The 18,516-nt window shown below is 29.8% G+C and overlaps 2 protein-coding genes across 2 annotated transcripts; one reads left to right on the forward strand and one right to left on the reverse strand.

Moving 5' to 3' along the window:
- The first annotated feature begins 9,049 nt into the window (after nucleotides 1-9,049).
- Nucleotides 9,050-12,101, forward strand: LOC130901371 (protein snakeskin-like). Its single transcript, XM_057812708.1, has 3 exons — nucleotides 9,050-9,281; nucleotides 10,743-10,863; nucleotides 10,961-12,101. Exons 1-3 carry the CDS (start codon nucleotides 9,240-9,242, stop codon nucleotides 11,179-11,181), a joined length of 384 nt encoding a protein of 127 aa, XP_057668691.1. The 5' UTR covers nucleotides 9,050-9,239; the 3' UTR covers nucleotides 11,182-12,101.
- A 1,372-nt stretch (nucleotides 12,102-13,473) lies between these two features.
- LOC130902174 (uncharacterized) lies at nucleotides 13,474-16,673 on the reverse strand. The gene is made up of 4 exons (XM_057814067.1): nucleotides 16,594-16,673; nucleotides 14,898-15,335; nucleotides 14,459-14,836; nucleotides 13,474-14,212 (listed from the first exon to the last, which is right to left on the reverse strand). The coding sequence occupies exons 1-4, from the start codon at nucleotides 16,671-16,673 to the stop codon at nucleotides 13,816-13,818; spliced, it is 1,293 nt and encodes a 430-aa protein (XP_057670050.1). The 3' UTR covers nucleotides 13,474-13,815.
- Nucleotides 16,674-18,516: the final 1,843 nt, after the last annotated feature.

Genomic DNA, 18,516 nt, shown 5'->3' on the forward strand with positions numbered 1-18,516 from the left:
ATTAAAGAATCTTCCAAAACAACGTATTTGAAATATGATCTCGATATTATAACTACAACAGTTTTTATTATTTTTTTAAATGAATGTTCATATTTTTTAATATAGTAATGTATAACTGTGTATCTCGGAAACGACCAGCTTCAGAACGTTGTCGATTTTTTTCTACACAAATGAATCTTTCAAAACAATTGACCCGAAATATGAACTCTATATTTCAACTTCAACAGTTTTTACGATTATTAAAAATAAATGTTCCCATATTTTTTGTATTGAAATGTATAACTCTGTATCTCGGAAACGATAAGCTTTAAAACGTTGTCGATTGTTTTCTATATAAATGAATCTTTCAAAATGAGTGACTAAAAATATGAGCTCAGTATTGCAATATCTACAATTTTTATGATTTTTTTTAACAAAAGCTCTTATTTTCTTAGTATAGTAACGTATAACTCTGAATCTCGGAAACGACTAGCTTCAGAAAGCTGTCGATTTTTTTCCTATATAATTGAATTTTTCAAAAGCATTGACCTGAAAAGTGAACTCGACATTTCAACAGTTTTCACGACTTTTCAAAATGATTGTTCCTAGTTTGTTTGTATTGAATTGTATAACTCTGTATTTCGGAAGCGACAAGCTTCAAAACGTTGTCGATTTTTTTCTATACAAATGAATCTTTCAAAAACTTGACCCCAAAATATGAACTCGATATTTCAACTTCAACCATTTTTAGAATTATTTAAAATAAATGTTCCTATATTTTTTGTTTTGAAATGTATAACTCTGTATCTCGGAAACAACAAGCTTTGGAACGTTGTCGATTTTTTTCTATATAAACGAATTCCTTCAAAATAATTGACCTGAAATATCAACTCGATATTTCAACTCCAACAGTTTCTAGAATTTTTTAAAATAAATGTTCCTATTTTTTTGTATAGAACCCTGTATTTCGGAAACGACTAGCTTCAGAACGTTGTCGTTTTATTTCTATATAATTGAATATTTCAAAAGAATTGACCTAAAAAATAAACTCGACATTTCAACAGTTTTCACGACTTTTCAAAATCAATGTTCCTATTTTTTGTATAGTCATGTATAACTCTGTATCTCGGAAACATCAAGTTTTAGAACGTTGTAGATTTTTTTCTATATAAACGAATTCTTTCAAAATAATTGACCTGAAATATCAACTCGATATTTCAACTCCAACAGTTTCTAGAATTTTTTAAAATAAATGTTCCTATGTTTTTGTATAGAACTCTGTATCTCGGAAACGACTAGCTTCAGAACGTTGTCGTTTTTTTTCTATATAATTGAATATTTCAAAAGAATTGACCTAAAAAATAAACTCGACATTTCAACAGTTTTCACGACTTTTCAAAATCAATGTTCCTATTTTTTGTATAGTCATGTATAACTCTGTATCTCGGAAATATCAAGTTTTAGAACGTTGTAGATTTTTTTCTATACAAATGAATCGTTCAAAATTATTGACCTGAAATATCAACTCGATATTTCAACTCCAACAGTTTCTAGAATTTTTTAAAATAAATGTTCCTATTTTTTGTATAGAACTCTGTATCTCAGAAACGGTAAGCTTGAAAACGTTGTCGATTTTTTCTCATATAAAAGAATCTTCCAAAACAACGGATCTGAAATATGATCTCGATATTATAACTACAACAGTTTTTATTATTTTTTTAAATGAATGTTCATATTTTTTAATAAAGTAATGTATAACTCTGTATCTCGGAAGCGACAAGCTTTAAAACGTTGTCGATTGTTTTCTATATAAATGAATCTTTTAAAATGAGTGACCAAAAATATGAGCCCAGTATTGCAATATCTACAATTTTTATGATTTTTTTTTCAACAAAAGCACTTATTTTCTTAGTATAGTAACGTATAACTCTGAATCTCGGAAACGACTAGCTTCAGAAAGCTGTCGATTTTTTTCCTATATAATTGAATTTTTCAAAAGCATTGACCTGAAAAGTGAACTCGACATTTCAACAGTTTTCACGACTTTTCAAAATGATTGTTCCTAGTTTGTTTGTATTGAATTGTATAACTCTGTATCTCGGAAGCGACAAGCTTCAAAACGTTGTCGATTTTTTTCTATACAAATGAATCTTTCAAAAAATTGACCCCAAAATATGAACTCGATATTTCAACTTCAACCGTTTTTAGAATTATTTAAAATAAAAGTTCCTATATTTTTTGTATTGAAATGTATAACTCTGTATCTCGGAAACAACAAGCTTTGGAACGTTGTCGGTTTTTTTTCTATATAATTGAATATTTCAAAAGTATTGACCTGAAAAATAAACTCGACATTTCAACAGTTTCCACGACTTTTCAAAATCAATGTTCCTATTTTTTTAATATAGTACTGTATAACCTCTGTATCTCAGAAACGATAAGCTTTAGAACGTTGCCGATTTTTTTCTACACAAATGGATCTTTCAAAACAATTGACCCGAAATATAAACTCGATATTTCAACTTCAATAGTTTTTACGATTATTTAAAATAAATGTTCCTATATTTTTTGTATAGAAATGTATAACTCTGAATCTCGGAAACGACTAGCTTCAGAAGGTTGTCGATTTTTTTCTATACAAATGAATCTTTTAAAAAATTGACCCCAAAATATGAACTCGATATTTCAGCTTCAACCGTTTTTAGAATTATTTAAAATAAATGTTCCTATATTTTTTGTATTGAAATGTATAATTCTGTATCTCGGAAGCGACAAGCTTCAAAACGTTGTCAATTTTTTTTTATACAAATGAATCTTTCAAAAAATTGAGCCCAAAATATGAACTCGATATTTCAACTTCTACCGTTTTTAGAATTATTTAAAATAAATGTTCCTATTTTTTTTATATAGTCATGTATAACTCTGTATCTCGGAAACATCAAGTTTTAGAACGTTGCCGATTTTTTTCTATACAAATGAATCTTTCAAAAAATTGTCCCCAAAATATGAACTCGATATTTCAACTTCAACACTTTTTAGGACTATTTAAAATAAATGTTGCTATTTTTTTTGTATAGAAATGTATAACTCTGTATCTCGGAAATGGCTAGCTTTAGAACGTTGTCGATTTTTTTCTATATAAATGAATCTTTCAAATAAATTAATCTGAAATATGACTCGACATTTTAACTTCAACATTTTTCACGATTTTTTAAAATAAATGTTCTTATTTTTTTTGTAGAGTAATGTATATCTCTGTATCTCGGAAACGACCAGCTTAAAAACGTTGTCGATTTTTTTCTATATAAATAAATCTTTCAAAGTTCCTATTTTGTTAGTATAGTAATTTAAAACTGTGTATCTCAGAAACAGCCTAGCTTTAGAACATTATCGAATTTTTTCTATATAGTCGTAAATGAATTTTTCAAAAAAATTGACCTGAAACATCAATTCGTTGGTCCAACTTCAAGTTTTTAGAATTTTTTTAAAATATATGTCCTTTTTTTAATAGAAATGTATAACTATGTATCTTGTAAACAGTAAGCTTAAAACCATTTTCGATTTTTTTTATATAAAAGAATCTTCCAAAACAACGAATCTGAAATATGATCTCGATATTACTACTACAACAGTTTTTATCAATTTTTTCAAACAAAAGTTCCTATTTTTTTAGTATAGTGATGAATATCACTATACTAAATCACACTATTTTAATCAATTAACAGTCATCCACGATTTATATAACATTTATTTTCACATAGGAGTTTATTTATTACAAAAAATCAATTACAGGTGAATACTTCTACTCTATAAGGAACCATTCGAGCTCCTGATTTTGTTTTTTTAAAAAGGGTAGATAATGTACAGACTGTGTATCTAGTAGTATAGAACGTACCATTAAACATGAATCTCGTTTCATCTTAATCTTGTTACATAATGGAGACATTGCGACCTTTTCAAAAAGAAATTCTCCACACCTTCAATGTACACTGTTAAAATCATACAAAAAATATTCTCAATATTTAGATAATATTCTTATTGTCAATAATAAACATTCGAAAAATTTAAAATAATATAATGATTAAGCTTTACCATAAATAAAGTAAAAAAAATAATGATTTCTATGATCCTAAACCTGATAAACATTCTAAATTGTTATACTGTATAGAGTAATAATTTTAAGTCTGAATTTTTTATTGTGTACGTTGTCTGTAAGTTGAAACAATATTGACCATAACAACGACTCGTGAAGCATTCTTTTGAAAGGGGACGATAGAGGTCAAGAAGATAATAACTCGGTTTCTCTGGGGCGCAATTCATTTTCGGTCAAGCACAGAAGATGACAGAAAACGGTATTGCTAATAAGTTATGTGCTTGTTGCGTCCCGTAAAACTTTAGAAACCTGTCTGTAATAATCAGTCGAAAAAAAAAATAAATAAAACCAGGTCAAAGTTACTTTATAACCGTAACTCATAGCTTGATTTGCTTTCTAACGTAGCTTTAAAATAAAAAAATATCGGCATTGATTAATCTACACATCAATTACGTTTGTGACTTTAAATTCAACACCCTTTGGAAACTCGTTGTTCGTTGGAAGCCCTAGCCTCAACGTTATTTAGGTATAAATACTTCTTTTTCTGTAATAAATGTCTCTGTCTTCGTTTTATTCCCTCAAAACATCAATTTGATTATTTGGTATCCAGAATTTCTCGACGTTATATTCGAAAGTTGCGGAAACGTTTTAGTAGCAGCTGCGAATAACGAGACATTTTATCCGAATAAATCAAACACGGAAACATTCATTTGTCTACAGCCTTTTTGTGAAATTGAAAATAAGGAAAATTACACAAAATGAGTTTCTCACATCACAGATTTGATGGTAAAATTATTCAAACTTTTAATCAGAACATAATATTAATTATAAAAATCTTTTTAATTTAAAGCATATTGTTAATTATTATTCAGCATTGAAAAATGTGGAGGTGTATAAAAACTTTCATTATCTTGTACGATTAACTTGTTAATGACGAAGTATATCATTCTACTTCTCAATAGATGGCGCTAGATAATTGGAAACGAATAAAATATTCAAAAATTCGAAATATTAGTCTAAATTCAATAATGGACAGGAAAAACTGTATTTGAAACACTTGGAAATGATTTATCTTCATCTTTTTAATCCCATAATTTAATATACTAAAATTTTATGCAAAATATTTCGTTGTATGTCTTCAACTCGTTAGATGGCGAAAACAATATTAAAGAATTAATATGTTTAGAAATCAAAATAAAAGCCATCCAAAATTGAATTACAAATACAAGAATATGACTTTTGTGGGCAATAAAATAGGTACCTTAATTTGCTGTTTTTCTTGAATTTTTATTTATATCGATCCCATTTTTCTTCATCGTGACGTAAAATTTAGAATCACGTAAAAGCAGGAAATTATCCAATATTATTCAGTAATTTAGCTTTTACACAAGAGGTGGCTGAAATAATTAATGAATTCAATAATTATACAAGCAATGAAAGCAAAACATAAAAAAATGATTTTTAGAGTTAGAAAAATACTAGAGTTGACCTAATTTATTTTGAAGCACGTAAAAGTTGTAGCTACGTCTAACATAGTAATAGAGCTTTTACTCAATAGGTGGCAAAAGTAAAATAAATTATTTAAACTGTATAGGATATAACTCTAAAACGTTAATAATGCCTTTAACAAATATATTGAAATCAGTTTTTCCACTACTCAATGACGTTTCTCTTGAAATTAATCAATTGTATTATCACTTATTCATAATGTAACGTTCCGCCCTCTTTCCGTAGCTGCTTTAGATATATCAATCTTCTACATAGATCTCGGAATCTAATACAAGTAATTTGGCGTCTGTATAGAAGATGGCGCATTAATAACAATGTAAATTGATTTGTAAAACTTTCTTAAACTCAATAATATGATATTTATTTGAATTCATTTATGAAAACAGAGTTTGGGGAGTGAAATACACAATTAAACTACATCATTTTTATTGCAGGTTATTTAGAAATTATTATCACGTAGTTTAAACTTTTTTTCAGAAGATGGCGACGGTGATAGGATCATATACATTTGTTTTAGTTTAAAAAACTATAAATTTAAGGTTTGTCTGTATAATTTTATTTTCTTGTTAATTATCATAAGAAAGAACTTTTTTCCTTAGAATTTACATTATTCTGTCCTCATTAACTAAAATTCTGTTTTCCGTGTATAATAAAAGAAATTATAACGAAATGCACAGAATTGTACCAGCTGTTGATAATGGAAGGATTTATATCCATGATTTCGAGACGTGCCACTTTCCTAATCTACTGTACAGGTGTATATTCAAATTAATAATGATTATAAAGTGGCGTACATCTTAAGGGTTGGAATATTGTAGTTAAAAAATATGAATCATAAGATTTTGTTTCAAATTGTCCAATTATAATATTGGGCTTAGTCATAGTTTGGTGAATTGGATCATCAATGAGTTATTAACAGTATAGATAATAATTTATGATGTTGATTTAGACGTTTACTTAACTAAAAAAATTATTCTAAATTGAAATACTGCAAAAGGTCTTCGAATTTAAAGACACGATCCTTATAACATTTATTGGTATAAAATATCACCACTACGCCAAAGGATTTAATTCTACAGCTGTTGTTGTAGCAATGGATATGAAATCGACTTTATTAGAAAAGTTTTCCTATGAAAGGACTAACTGAGAAACATAATAAAAGATATAAGGATACATTTACTTTGTAGACTGTAGCAATAAAAATTTTAAAGTATACAATTAGCAAATGGAGTCGTCTTCGAATTATTCTATTCTTTTTCTTTAATTTTTGGAAGTTTTCCAATTAAATAATTCCGTTTCCGATCTTATTATTTACAAAAAATAATATTCCGTTGAAAACAATCCTCGTTGTTACCACATTTAACGATAACTAAACAGTAAATGACATCATGCTGTGATACAAACATTAATGTTACAATTTCTTACGAAATCATCTAAAATTATCGTGTTATTACTGATAATTATGTATTTTGTACACATATTTTATGAATGAATCAAAACCTTTGTCTTAATTACAGTTTGTCCATCATTGGTCTGCGCGATAAATAATTAAATTACGTGTTTATAATACACATGTATTCTTAAACAGTTCATCATGTTATTAAAATCGTTAATATCATTATTTCATTATCGATAGAAACTTTGTAAACAGTAACAGGCCAATCAAAAATATTTTAATTTTTATATGGTAGTTTTGACAGTTCAAAAACCTCTTTTCTTACTATAAAATGTGTTCTTATACAATTAATATAAAAAAACAACAAAAAAAACGTTATCAATATAAACCTCAACCCTGACCAGAAACCAACAGCTACAATTAATTGTAATGCCACAATACAACTCTTATAAACGTGACATCATTTTCTTCATGTGCTATAACCTTGCTAAAATTTCCAGGACAGTAATCAAGATATTTTCTTATAAAAACTAAATTTTTATTAACATATACTGAGAAAATTTTGCGTCTGCTTGCTGAACCTCGAACTAATTTTTAAGAAAAATTCCATATTTCAATGTTAAATATTTTCTTAAGAAGTAATTGTTCGATATGCAAACTCTTTTCTTTCTGTATCATATAAAATAAGTGTCTTCCCTGCAGATTGGAAACTTATTGCAACTCATATCAAAAAAAGGAAAGAAGACGGTTCCCAAAAACTACCGTCCGATTGTTTTAGTCCTAGCGATTGCCAAGATCATGGAGAAAGTCGTTAACTAACAAATCTTGAGATATCTTGAGTTTGTTTACATCATCAGCTACCATCAATAAAGCTTTCAGGATCTCCAATCTCATGGACACCAACTCATAAACTGAAGGTATAGAGAAATATGAGGAATCCAGAGCAATCGCACTGGACATATAAAAGACTTTTGACTTAGTTTGGCATGCCAACCTTCCAAATAACTTAAAATCGTATGATTTGTCTTCGTCACTTATCGACTGTCTCAGTAGATTTCTTAAAGACCAATCCATCCAGGTCGCTATCGATGGACACACCTCAGACAGGTTTGAGGTCGACGCTGGCATTCCTCAGGGTTGCACGTGGTCACCAATACCGATCTTGAAAACATTCTAAAGTGCGGTGGAAGCAATTTAATTGAGTTTAATGCAACAACGACCAAGGCTTTTGTTTTTATAAAGAAAGCTGGCACTGCAGCTCAGGATTTGGTTCTGTCTGGACATAAAATATCACCATCACCGCAAATTCGCTTGTTGGTGTTGAGATTGGGTAATATGTACTGGTGTGGCCGAATTAGTTAAGACGGCTTCAAAAATTGGAGCCATCTTCAAGGCCAATAAAGATGTATACTCCACAACACCTTTTAGATTCTAGCCTAGATTCACCCATCTTTGAAAAATCTATCGGACATTAGAGCTCGGCTCCTAGGCATACTTAAAGATGCTCGACAGAAGAGAGCCATTCGTCTCATAGGCGACCCAGAAACTTGGACAGCTTACAGCATAGAAGAAAGGTCGCTAACCCGGCATATGATCTTGCGATCTGTAGAACAAAGTCCCAGCTACAGCAGTATCTGGCAAAAGGGGCTCACGAACAATATCCACAAGCATATCCATACGGCAGGCACCACTCAAACTGCTCAATTATGATATGGTTTACCATCTTGTACTTGCTGTTTTTTAAAAAGAACTTGTTCCATTTAGATAAAGTAGTGAAGACATTATCAACATAACATTGAGTTGTCACACTGCTTCTAATTCATTCAGTATCTCAGTGATAGCTTGGCGAACAGAGGTCCATAGTTAGATGAAACACTAATCGTGGATGGTAAAAAAAAATATGGTGTAGGCATTTTAATAGATTGCCTTGAGTGGTACAACTTAATCAGTTAGACGTCTTGTTCTTCAGAAAAAATAAATCAGTTCCTATTCTAAATATGGTTATAATGTGCTGATACGTTCCTGTCTTAAACAACAGAATTTGAATGGAGGGTGTCGTCTGTACCTATGAAGTCATCGCGTGTTAAAAAGTGACGAGAGAGAGAGAAAGAGAGTGGAGTGACTGGAAGGTTGGATGTAATCAATAATAGTAGCAAGTCGTGGAGCCGACGAGATCAGTCGAAAGAAAGTGTATTTAACATACTTATAAAAAGTGTAACGCTAGTACAACAACCGGCTATTTAAAACTCAAAATATTACAAAATGGCTATTAGTAGATTGTCTATAATCAAATTTTTGGAATTGGTGAGTTTTTACATACGTTAAAAATTCGATTGTTAATTGCTTTTAATTATATTGTTATATTATCTTAATCAACCATGTCTTAAGATGAATATTTCACAAATTAGTATAATAAACAATACAGGGTGTCATATCTTGTTACTACGTTTTATAGTTTCATTTTTCTACTTTTATATTAGCTTTACAAGAGCATTCCTAATTTACATAATTTAATAATAATTCTAACATTAATATAATTTTATTAACTAAATTCTGTATACGTTTGTTTATAAAAAGAAATGAGCTAATTTATATGATTCTTTCGACTGTAGTTAATATAAACAGTAGGCAGCCATTTCATCTAAAAATAAAACTTTACATCATGTTTGTAGAATTGAGTATAAACAATTTAATGCCAATTAAAAAAATATTACTAGAAACATCACATTTAAAGATGTTAATGTTGGTAAACTATTTCGAGTATAATAAATCAAATGCTACCAGTTTGTTTGATAATATTGATATGAGAATCTTAATTTTAGATCTTGAAATCTGTAAATACTAATAACACCTAGTAGATATTTAGTATATTACTATAAATAGCTTCTTACTATTTATTTCATTCCCGTGTATAATTCAAAAGTGGCAAAAATGGAAGTAGTACGCTTGTGTCTCTTTGAACGGGGTCACAAAAAAGAACAGGAAATAAATAATGATATTATTCAAATTAACTTATTTGTAAATCTATTAACACCCACGATGTGCGTTTATTACCTCGAACAGAAATAGAAATGAAGTAACCTTTGTTACGATCATTATTTCATTAGTAAGAATCTTTTTCGCATTCTGAATTGTTTATTATTATCTATAATTTAAATTTTGTTAATATTATTGACGTAATCGAGTTAGGATGTGTCAATAGTTGATAATAAATTTATTATAACTATGATTTAATAAAAAAAAAACGCCTTTAAATGAATCATCAGTTTCTAGTATTTGTTTTCAATTATTATCACAAGAATTTAGAACAAAATGATACTGAATAGTTAATTGGTTTTGACTTAGAGATAAATGTTCATTTTTAAATATTTAGTCTAAGGTACAGAAAAAGAATTTTAGTTTATCATGAATATTATTTTAATGATGATCTAAAAATACAGTCAAGGTTAAATTTAAATCATGACCTGCAGGTAACTAGAACAAGGTTGATTTATGGTTGCCTAACCTACAGAAAACATCTTAATTGTAGACCCAAATAAAATTAATTTTTTAGTATCTATTTTATTTTATTTATTATATTTATCAGTTACTATATTTAAATTTGTTAAAAAAAATGTTTGACAACTTGAATTTGTATCTAAGTTGATAAAATAATAACCAGAGGTTTTTTAATTAATGATATTTAAATATAAAAAAAATGATATGTTATGAAAATTGTATGACTTGTATAAATATTTGATTTATCGTTAGAAATGTGTTTTTTAGGCTATCGCCGTTGCTTGTATAGGTCTTCATTATAAAAGTCGAACAAATGACTTGGATACAGATACATTATCAGCAGTTGCGTTTGGAGGTTATGTAATAATTTTGATAGGAGGATTTGCTGGTAAATATTTTTCATTTATGAATATTTCCAATTGTTAAATGTCCGACGTTGTCACTTTCATAATTAAATCTGTAATACAAATTATTTATTTTTAAAGGTTATTTAATGAGTACTCCCTTCAACAAAAGAATTGATATATTCTTTTCCTTGGTTGGTTGCGCTATTTTCGTAGCAGCGGGAGCTTTGAACATCAAAATCTACGACGACTACGGCAAATCCGAATGGAGAGACTACGGTCTTTCTAAAGCTTCTCTGGCCATCATTAACGGAGCTCTATTCTTACTTGATTCCCTCCTAACATGGAGAGGAGACTTTTAAAGACAATATTTGCTGATATAATTTCAAAATATTTTTATAACAATTTTACAGTACGGTTCATATTTATTGAATTTATAACAAATGAATGAAAATTTATGAAGTTATTTGAAATTATCTTTATTAACGTCCATTTTGTTAACAAATATAAAACAAATATAATTTCCATGTACTCCGTATTATTAAAATCGCAATTTTCTATTAATAAGAATGATTTCAATTCATTTTACATTGTTTATATTGAATATTCATTATTATGATATTACCTGTTTATTTTTAATTACGTTTATCAATTTTATAGTGTTAATTTTTCTATGTTATTAGAAGTAAGAATTAATTTTTTTTATTTCAATCAATGTTATTAAGCTTTTATTGTGGTCCAACAAAAAATTCATCTACTCTCGTATACCCTTATTATTGGATATGAATTTGAAAATACCATAACCTCAAATTCCTTTTCTATGCATTTTACATATATGTAATACTCCTATATGGATAGTTGGTATAGGACCCTACGTTACTGCGCATGCTTCATGCGTGTAAAAGATGCGCAGAACTAACTGAAGCGCTCGGAGGAGAGAACGATACATAATTTGTTTCACTTAGTCGGAATATCTTCCACTTTTAAGAACTATCCATATAGAAATATTACATAAATATGGAATTTTCTTATATCGACGTTTTGTGCCTGAAAAAATGTTTTAATGCTTCAAGTGTTGTAGCACTACTGACATAAATATATTTTTTTGTCAAACAAAATTATTTTTATAACAAATATTTTTTTACTGTTATAAATTTTATACTTATATATATATTTTTTTGATACTTTGTTATAGTTTTTAATTATATATATACTCAAGAGATGTTGCAAAAAATAATATATTGATGTGCTTCAACTTGTTGAATAGAAATTTGTATATAAACGTGTTTCATTTCTTAAAATTATATAGGAATCTTCCGAGAAAGACATTAAATAGAGATTGCGACATTGCCAAATGTAGTTTTCCCAGGTTAGGTAAATTTGATATACAAAAATAAAGATTGTGATGTTCTAGGGGAATTTGATAATTTACGATACAAATCGCGGATATTTACGTAGTTTTTTCCACATGTATGCGATGACATTGTGTACATAGAAATTACAGTGTTGCTAAACGTATATTTTTCTCTCAGACTTTATTAAAATTGAAAATTTGGTAAACATGAAAATTGAGATGTTTTCTAATATACTTTTTATTCAATATTTCGTTAACATTCAGGATATTTTATACCGAAAAGGACAGTTGCGACATTGCCAAGATAATAATTTTTTGGTTCTACTCAATTTTTGTCAAATTTTACCGTCATGTTTACTAAAATTGTTGCCAAATGTAGTTTTTCTCTAGTTTTAGTGAAATTTCATGATTTTTTACAAAAAGAGTAAATATAAAGATGTTATGTAACGTAATTTTCTTCAAATCTTGGAAATTTCGACGTATTTAACAGAAAAGTAGAAATGACAGTGTAAAATCAATAATTTAGTTAAAATGAAGATTTATATTGTCAAATATACTTATTATCCAATATTTAGTTATCTTTGAGGAACATTTATACAGAAACGCATAGTTGCGGTGCTGCCAAGCGTAATTTTTTCCTGATTTTCGTCAAATTTGAAGGTTGGTTATAAGAAAACATTTGGAGATGTTGCCAAACATAGTTTTCCTCAACCTTTTACCAATATTTAACGTCATGTTCACTAAATCTGTTGTCAAACGTAATTTTTCTCTAGTTCTAGTAAAATATCTTTTTTTTTTACAAAAAAACTAAAAAAATAGAGATTAAGACGTTGCTTAACGTAATTTTCTTCAAATCTGGGAAATTTCGACGTGTTACTAAAATATTAGTTATTTTTGAGGAGATTTTATACAGCAACCTCCAGTTGCGGCATTGCCAAGTGTAATGTCTTCATGAGTTCCATGAAATATGATGCTTCGTTGCACAGAAACATATTGAGATGCTGCTAAATATACTTTACCTACTTTGCCAACTTTAACATCACGTTTATTAAAATTGTTGCCAAATTTAGTTTCTCTCTAGTTTGAAATTTCATGATTTTTTATAAAAAACGTAAAGATTAGAACGTTGCCTAACGTAATTTTTCTCAAATCGAAGAAATTTTGACGTGTTACAATGAACAGTGTTGCTAAATGTAAAATTTTTATCCCAGATCTTACGAATATGTATTAAAATTTGGTGAACATAAAAATTAATGTTAAATATTTTTTTTCAATATACCGTCAACTTTGAGCACTTTTATACATAAACCTACAGTTGCCGCATTGCCAAATGTAATTTTCCTTCCGTTTTAGTGAAATTTCTTTATTGCCATAAAACATCTACATGACATAAATTGTAATAGAAAGAAAATAATTGAACTTTTATTATTTCATTAAAAAGTATCATATATTGAAAAATATAAATAAATTAAATAAAGTTACATATTGTATCTTAACATAAATATCGCTGTTATCAAACATATTTTTTTATGTGTTTAATACCATGAACTTTCACATTGTAGTGTTGCCAGATATGTTTCAACACCTAGGCGTTAGGTAATTTGATCAAAATCATCTTAACTTCTACTTATACATTATTAAACTAATTATGTCTTGTTCTATCCACATCAGAATAAATTCTTCTCTCCGGATTTTTCTTGAGGCCTCTAACTTTAACATCAGTAGACACTTTAACGGGATAAGCTGGTTCTCTAGGTCTATCGTCTTCATATCTAGGTTCGTCATATCTTCTATAATCGACATACCGATCTTGATATGGATATCTATCTTCAAATCTATCTCTATAAATGTATCTATCAAATGGAGGTCTATATTCATCATTTCTGGAATTTCTAGATATATCTGGCAACGTAGCGTAGTAGATTATTCTTCTTTTACGGTTAGGATTATAATCTGGAGAAAGATTTCTCGTATAGTCCGGGTAGTTTTGTCTGTAATTATCCCTTGGAACGTTTGGCGGTCGATCATATGGACGTTCCCTAAAATAAAACAAGAGATTTATTAAGAATGTAGTGTTGCTAGTTATTTTTTCCAGATATCTATAACGAAAAATCCGGGTTGTTGTCAGATGTAGTACTTATTCCTAAAAACTATGAATTTAAGTCAGATATTGAAAAATATGTACTAAAAACTGGAGATCACGGTGTTGCCAGCTGCGTTTCTTTCCCCAGAACTAAGAAAAGCTTGAAAAGGATAGTAAATAAAAATGTTTTGAGATGTATTACCTTGGTACGTAATTTCGAGCAAATCTTGGTTGATAATAATCCATTTCAGCCGATAAATCAGTGGGAGAATATCTATTCAACGATCTAGATCTAGATTGTCTATCGAATTTATATTCTAAAGGATCTTTTTGTTCTATACCGTTCGTAACGAAATGTACTCTTGGTGCTCTTAAAGTATCTGAAGAGAATTGAACACTGTCTTCGTAAGCAGTTTCTTCGCGTTGAACAGGGAAAGGTTGTTTCACCCATTGATCTTTTGTAACCCCACGGGTTTCTCTAGTGTTATCTTTGATTTTATCTAAATCGTCTACGGGTTTTTCGTAATGTCCTATACTACCTTGAGGATTGGCTTGAATGAATTTCCCACTGTTTGGTATACTAAAAATAGATGAGAAATTGCTAAATGAACAAATAATATTGTAATATTAGTGAAACTTACTTAGAAAAAACTTTTTTTTGATCATTTTCTTTTGATGAACGCTTAAATCTTATAAAATCATTAATTTTTTCACTTATTGTAGTAGATGGCAATGTAGTAGATTCATTTGATGATTCGGTAATATTTTCTATATCGATTTCTAGTAATTCTAATGGTTTTCCTAAAGATTCAATCACTTTTATGGTATCTTCAGAATTTCTTTTAGATCTTGATTTCGCATCAGGAGTTGCTATGTCTTTGAAATCTTCTCCGATGTCATGATAATGTTTTCGTTCGTTTTTTAAGAGAGATAAAAACCTAGCGGCTCTAGGCATCAATTCTACGTCAATTTCATCATTTTTATGATCTTGGTGTTCGTAATTTTCTATGGGGATATCTTCTATATGAAATATTTGAGAATGAACCGACAAATTCCAGATCGATGCACATAATAATAATCTAAAGATCATTATTATATATTACTAGAATAAATAAAATATACCGTAAATGCAATACGAGTTTGATGAACTTTTGCTAATAGGTAAATGATTAGTTTTTAATGGTGTCAATTTGTTGGTATAACAAAAGGTTTGGTTATAGAGAGGCGTTGCAAGGTTGACTGACTCTTATTCTAAAACAATCCGTGATTGCGGAAATATATCAAAGAACAGGATGGACAAGAAGCAATGACAATTGTTTAACGCTGCATGCCTTTTTATTTCACTCGCAGTTGTGTCGAAATATCACAAAACTATTTATTAATTACAGTTAATTTCAGATGAATTTTATACTCGAATTGGTAGTTTACGGGAAAATTTTTTATTAATAATATTGCAAACAAAATTGTAAATATTGTTTGTTGTTGTGAAATGTAGATGGAAAGAAAATTAAAAAAAAAATGTTCATCTAAAATGGTACTTAGAGACGCAATGAATGAGAAATTAGAATTTGGAATTTTATCTACCACCAAAGTAGCTGATTTAGCATACCCATGTAATGAGAAAAAGAATTTTGTACTTTTTTTACACAAACTTTTACTACTCTAATAAAACTTTGTTGATAATTTTAGCTTTTTTTTATTTTTTTTATATCTAAATTATAATCAACTATACTTCGTGTCATAAAACACTATACTTTAGAATAAATATTGATCAAAGTAGGGGATATAAAGTATTATTCGTCAGATGATTTTTAACAAGTAACGTCTTTCGTCTGTAACATCAAAGATACAACAACCTTGGTGTAAAGAGTGAAAAATAATAATCAATTTTTATCGATTCCTCGTTTTTCCCCTTATATTGCGGTTTTTTTTTTGAAATTTGAACGTTTATTTAAGACAAATATGCACAATAGTATTATTCAAATTATTGCCCATCTGAAACTATGACCTTTTCGCATCTTTCTGACAATCTGTAGATTCCATCCCAAAAGAACTGCGACGGCTTGGCAGGCAAGAATGAATCAAGCCAATTTTTGATATCTTGCGTTCTGCATCGACCGGAACAAATGGTAGTCAGAAGGAGCAAGGTCTGGGCTATGAGGCGGGTGAGGTAAGACTTCCTATCCACTGTTTTCCAAATAGTTCTTAACTGCCTCGTATCTGGTCGCATATTCCGGGCGTTTTTCGGCTACTGCTCTCTTCAAACAGATTAATTGTCTCGGTACCATTCTCCATTGATGGTTTCACCCGGATTTAGCAGCTCATAATACAGCACACCCTTCTGATCCCACCAAATAGAGAGCATTACCTTCGCGCCATGGATATTCGGCTTTGCCGTTGAATTGGCTGGTTGGCATGATTTTACATATGATTTTTCACGCTTGGGGTTGTCGTAATGGATCTATTTTTCACGACCAGTAACAATAACATAACAATAACAATCCGATGTAAAAATGACTTCCTTCTGTGGCGTTCCAGCAGAATTTCGGATATGCAAAACCGCCTTTCGACGTCTCTCCGATTGAGTTCATATGGAACCCGATTTCCTTGCTTTTGAATATATCCAGCTGCTTTTAAACGTTTTGAAATGGCTACTTGAGTGACACCCAAAGATTCTGCGAGCTCTTGTGTTTGGGAACAAGCTTCATTGAGTAATGTTTCATCAAGTTCTTCATCTTCAAACTTTTTTGGCTGCCCAGGACGTTCATCGTCTTCCAAGCCAAAATCACCACTTTTAAATCGTGCCAACCACTTTAGGCACGTTCGCTCAGCTGGAACATGTTCACCATAAACTTCCACCAAAATACGATGACTTTTTGTAGCATTTTTCTCCATATTAAAGTAATGAAGAAGAACTCCCCGCAAAATCACTTTTTCAGGAACAAAGTTCGGCATATTTTAGTGAAAAAACTTATTATTATCAACGCTTCAAATGAATGACATATACTGAAAAGACGTACAATAACAGTAGCTTTCCAACGCAGGTTTCGAATATTGAAACTATGTAATATTATACGAGTTACGCCATCTTTTAGCAAACCGCACGAATTAAGTTATAGACCAATATTTGCAATGAAAATCGAGATATAAGCAGTAGAAAATTTAAATTTGTAGCTCTGGCATGTAAAATATTGAAAAACATATATATAAATCGGAAAATGTGAATATTTTCTCATCTTACATACGGGGGTTGCTAATTAAATTTTGAGATATATAAATGAGAACAAATATTTATAATTGGATATGGCTTTATTGTTTTTCAAAATATTCTTCCTTGAAATTAAGACAACAAAACATGCGATTTGTATGCATCAACCGCTTCTTCAGACGTAGAGAACAATCTTCACAATTTATTTTTGATCTACGAAGAAATCAAACAAGGACCTTATAGTCGATGATCCATCAATTCGATGGTCTGACTGTACAAACTGATGTGTGAGAGCTCGTATTGTCGTGGTGGAGAATATTCGTCTTCTGCGATTGGTTTCCCAGATGTTTACCAACACTTCCGGAAAACAAATACTGGTGTATCCTTCAGAATTGTCCGTTTTACGTTGCTCTAATGAAACGATGGCGATGTCCAGTTATTCCGAAAATACAGGCGGCCATTTGTATCAAAGTGTTTATGGCGCCAACAACTCTTGTTGGATTTGGTTCGTCTTGAAAGTCGATTGTTGTTTAGTTTTGGGTTCATTTGCATATATTCTTGATTCGTCCTTTGTTATGATCTCATTTCTTTGCACCAATTGAAACTTTTTTTTTGAATTATACGGTTTCCAACGTGACCGAATCTTTTTGACAGCTAAATGTTCATGCAATATTAAATGTATGTGAGTGAAACTAATGCCCAAGTATGCCTTAATCTCATGGTTTGTCACATGACGATCAGTTTACCTACAGCATCGATGTTTTCTACCACAACAGCCGATTTTGGATGAACTCCAAGAAATTCATCATGTAGTGAAGTGCGAACATTATTAAATTCGAAAAACGAGCGAAATACGATGGTTCAAGATAGTGCTTCATCACCAAAAGTCGAAGCGAGTTGATCGGCACATTGCTGTTGGTTTAATTCACGTAAAAGTCATAGAAAATCATCGCACGAATATGTTTGTGATTTATTTCTATTTTTTGACCAAGATTAATGTTTCAACCATCTGTAAACATCTCAAATATAGCACTCATATGACAATACGTTTT

This window comes from Diorhabda carinulata, chromosome X, assembly GCF_026250575.1.
Source record: "Diorhabda carinulata isolate Delta chromosome X, icDioCari1.1, whole genome shotgun sequence".
Classification (NCBI taxonomy): domain Eukaryota; kingdom Metazoa; phylum Arthropoda; class Insecta; order Coleoptera; family Chrysomelidae; genus Diorhabda; species Diorhabda carinulata.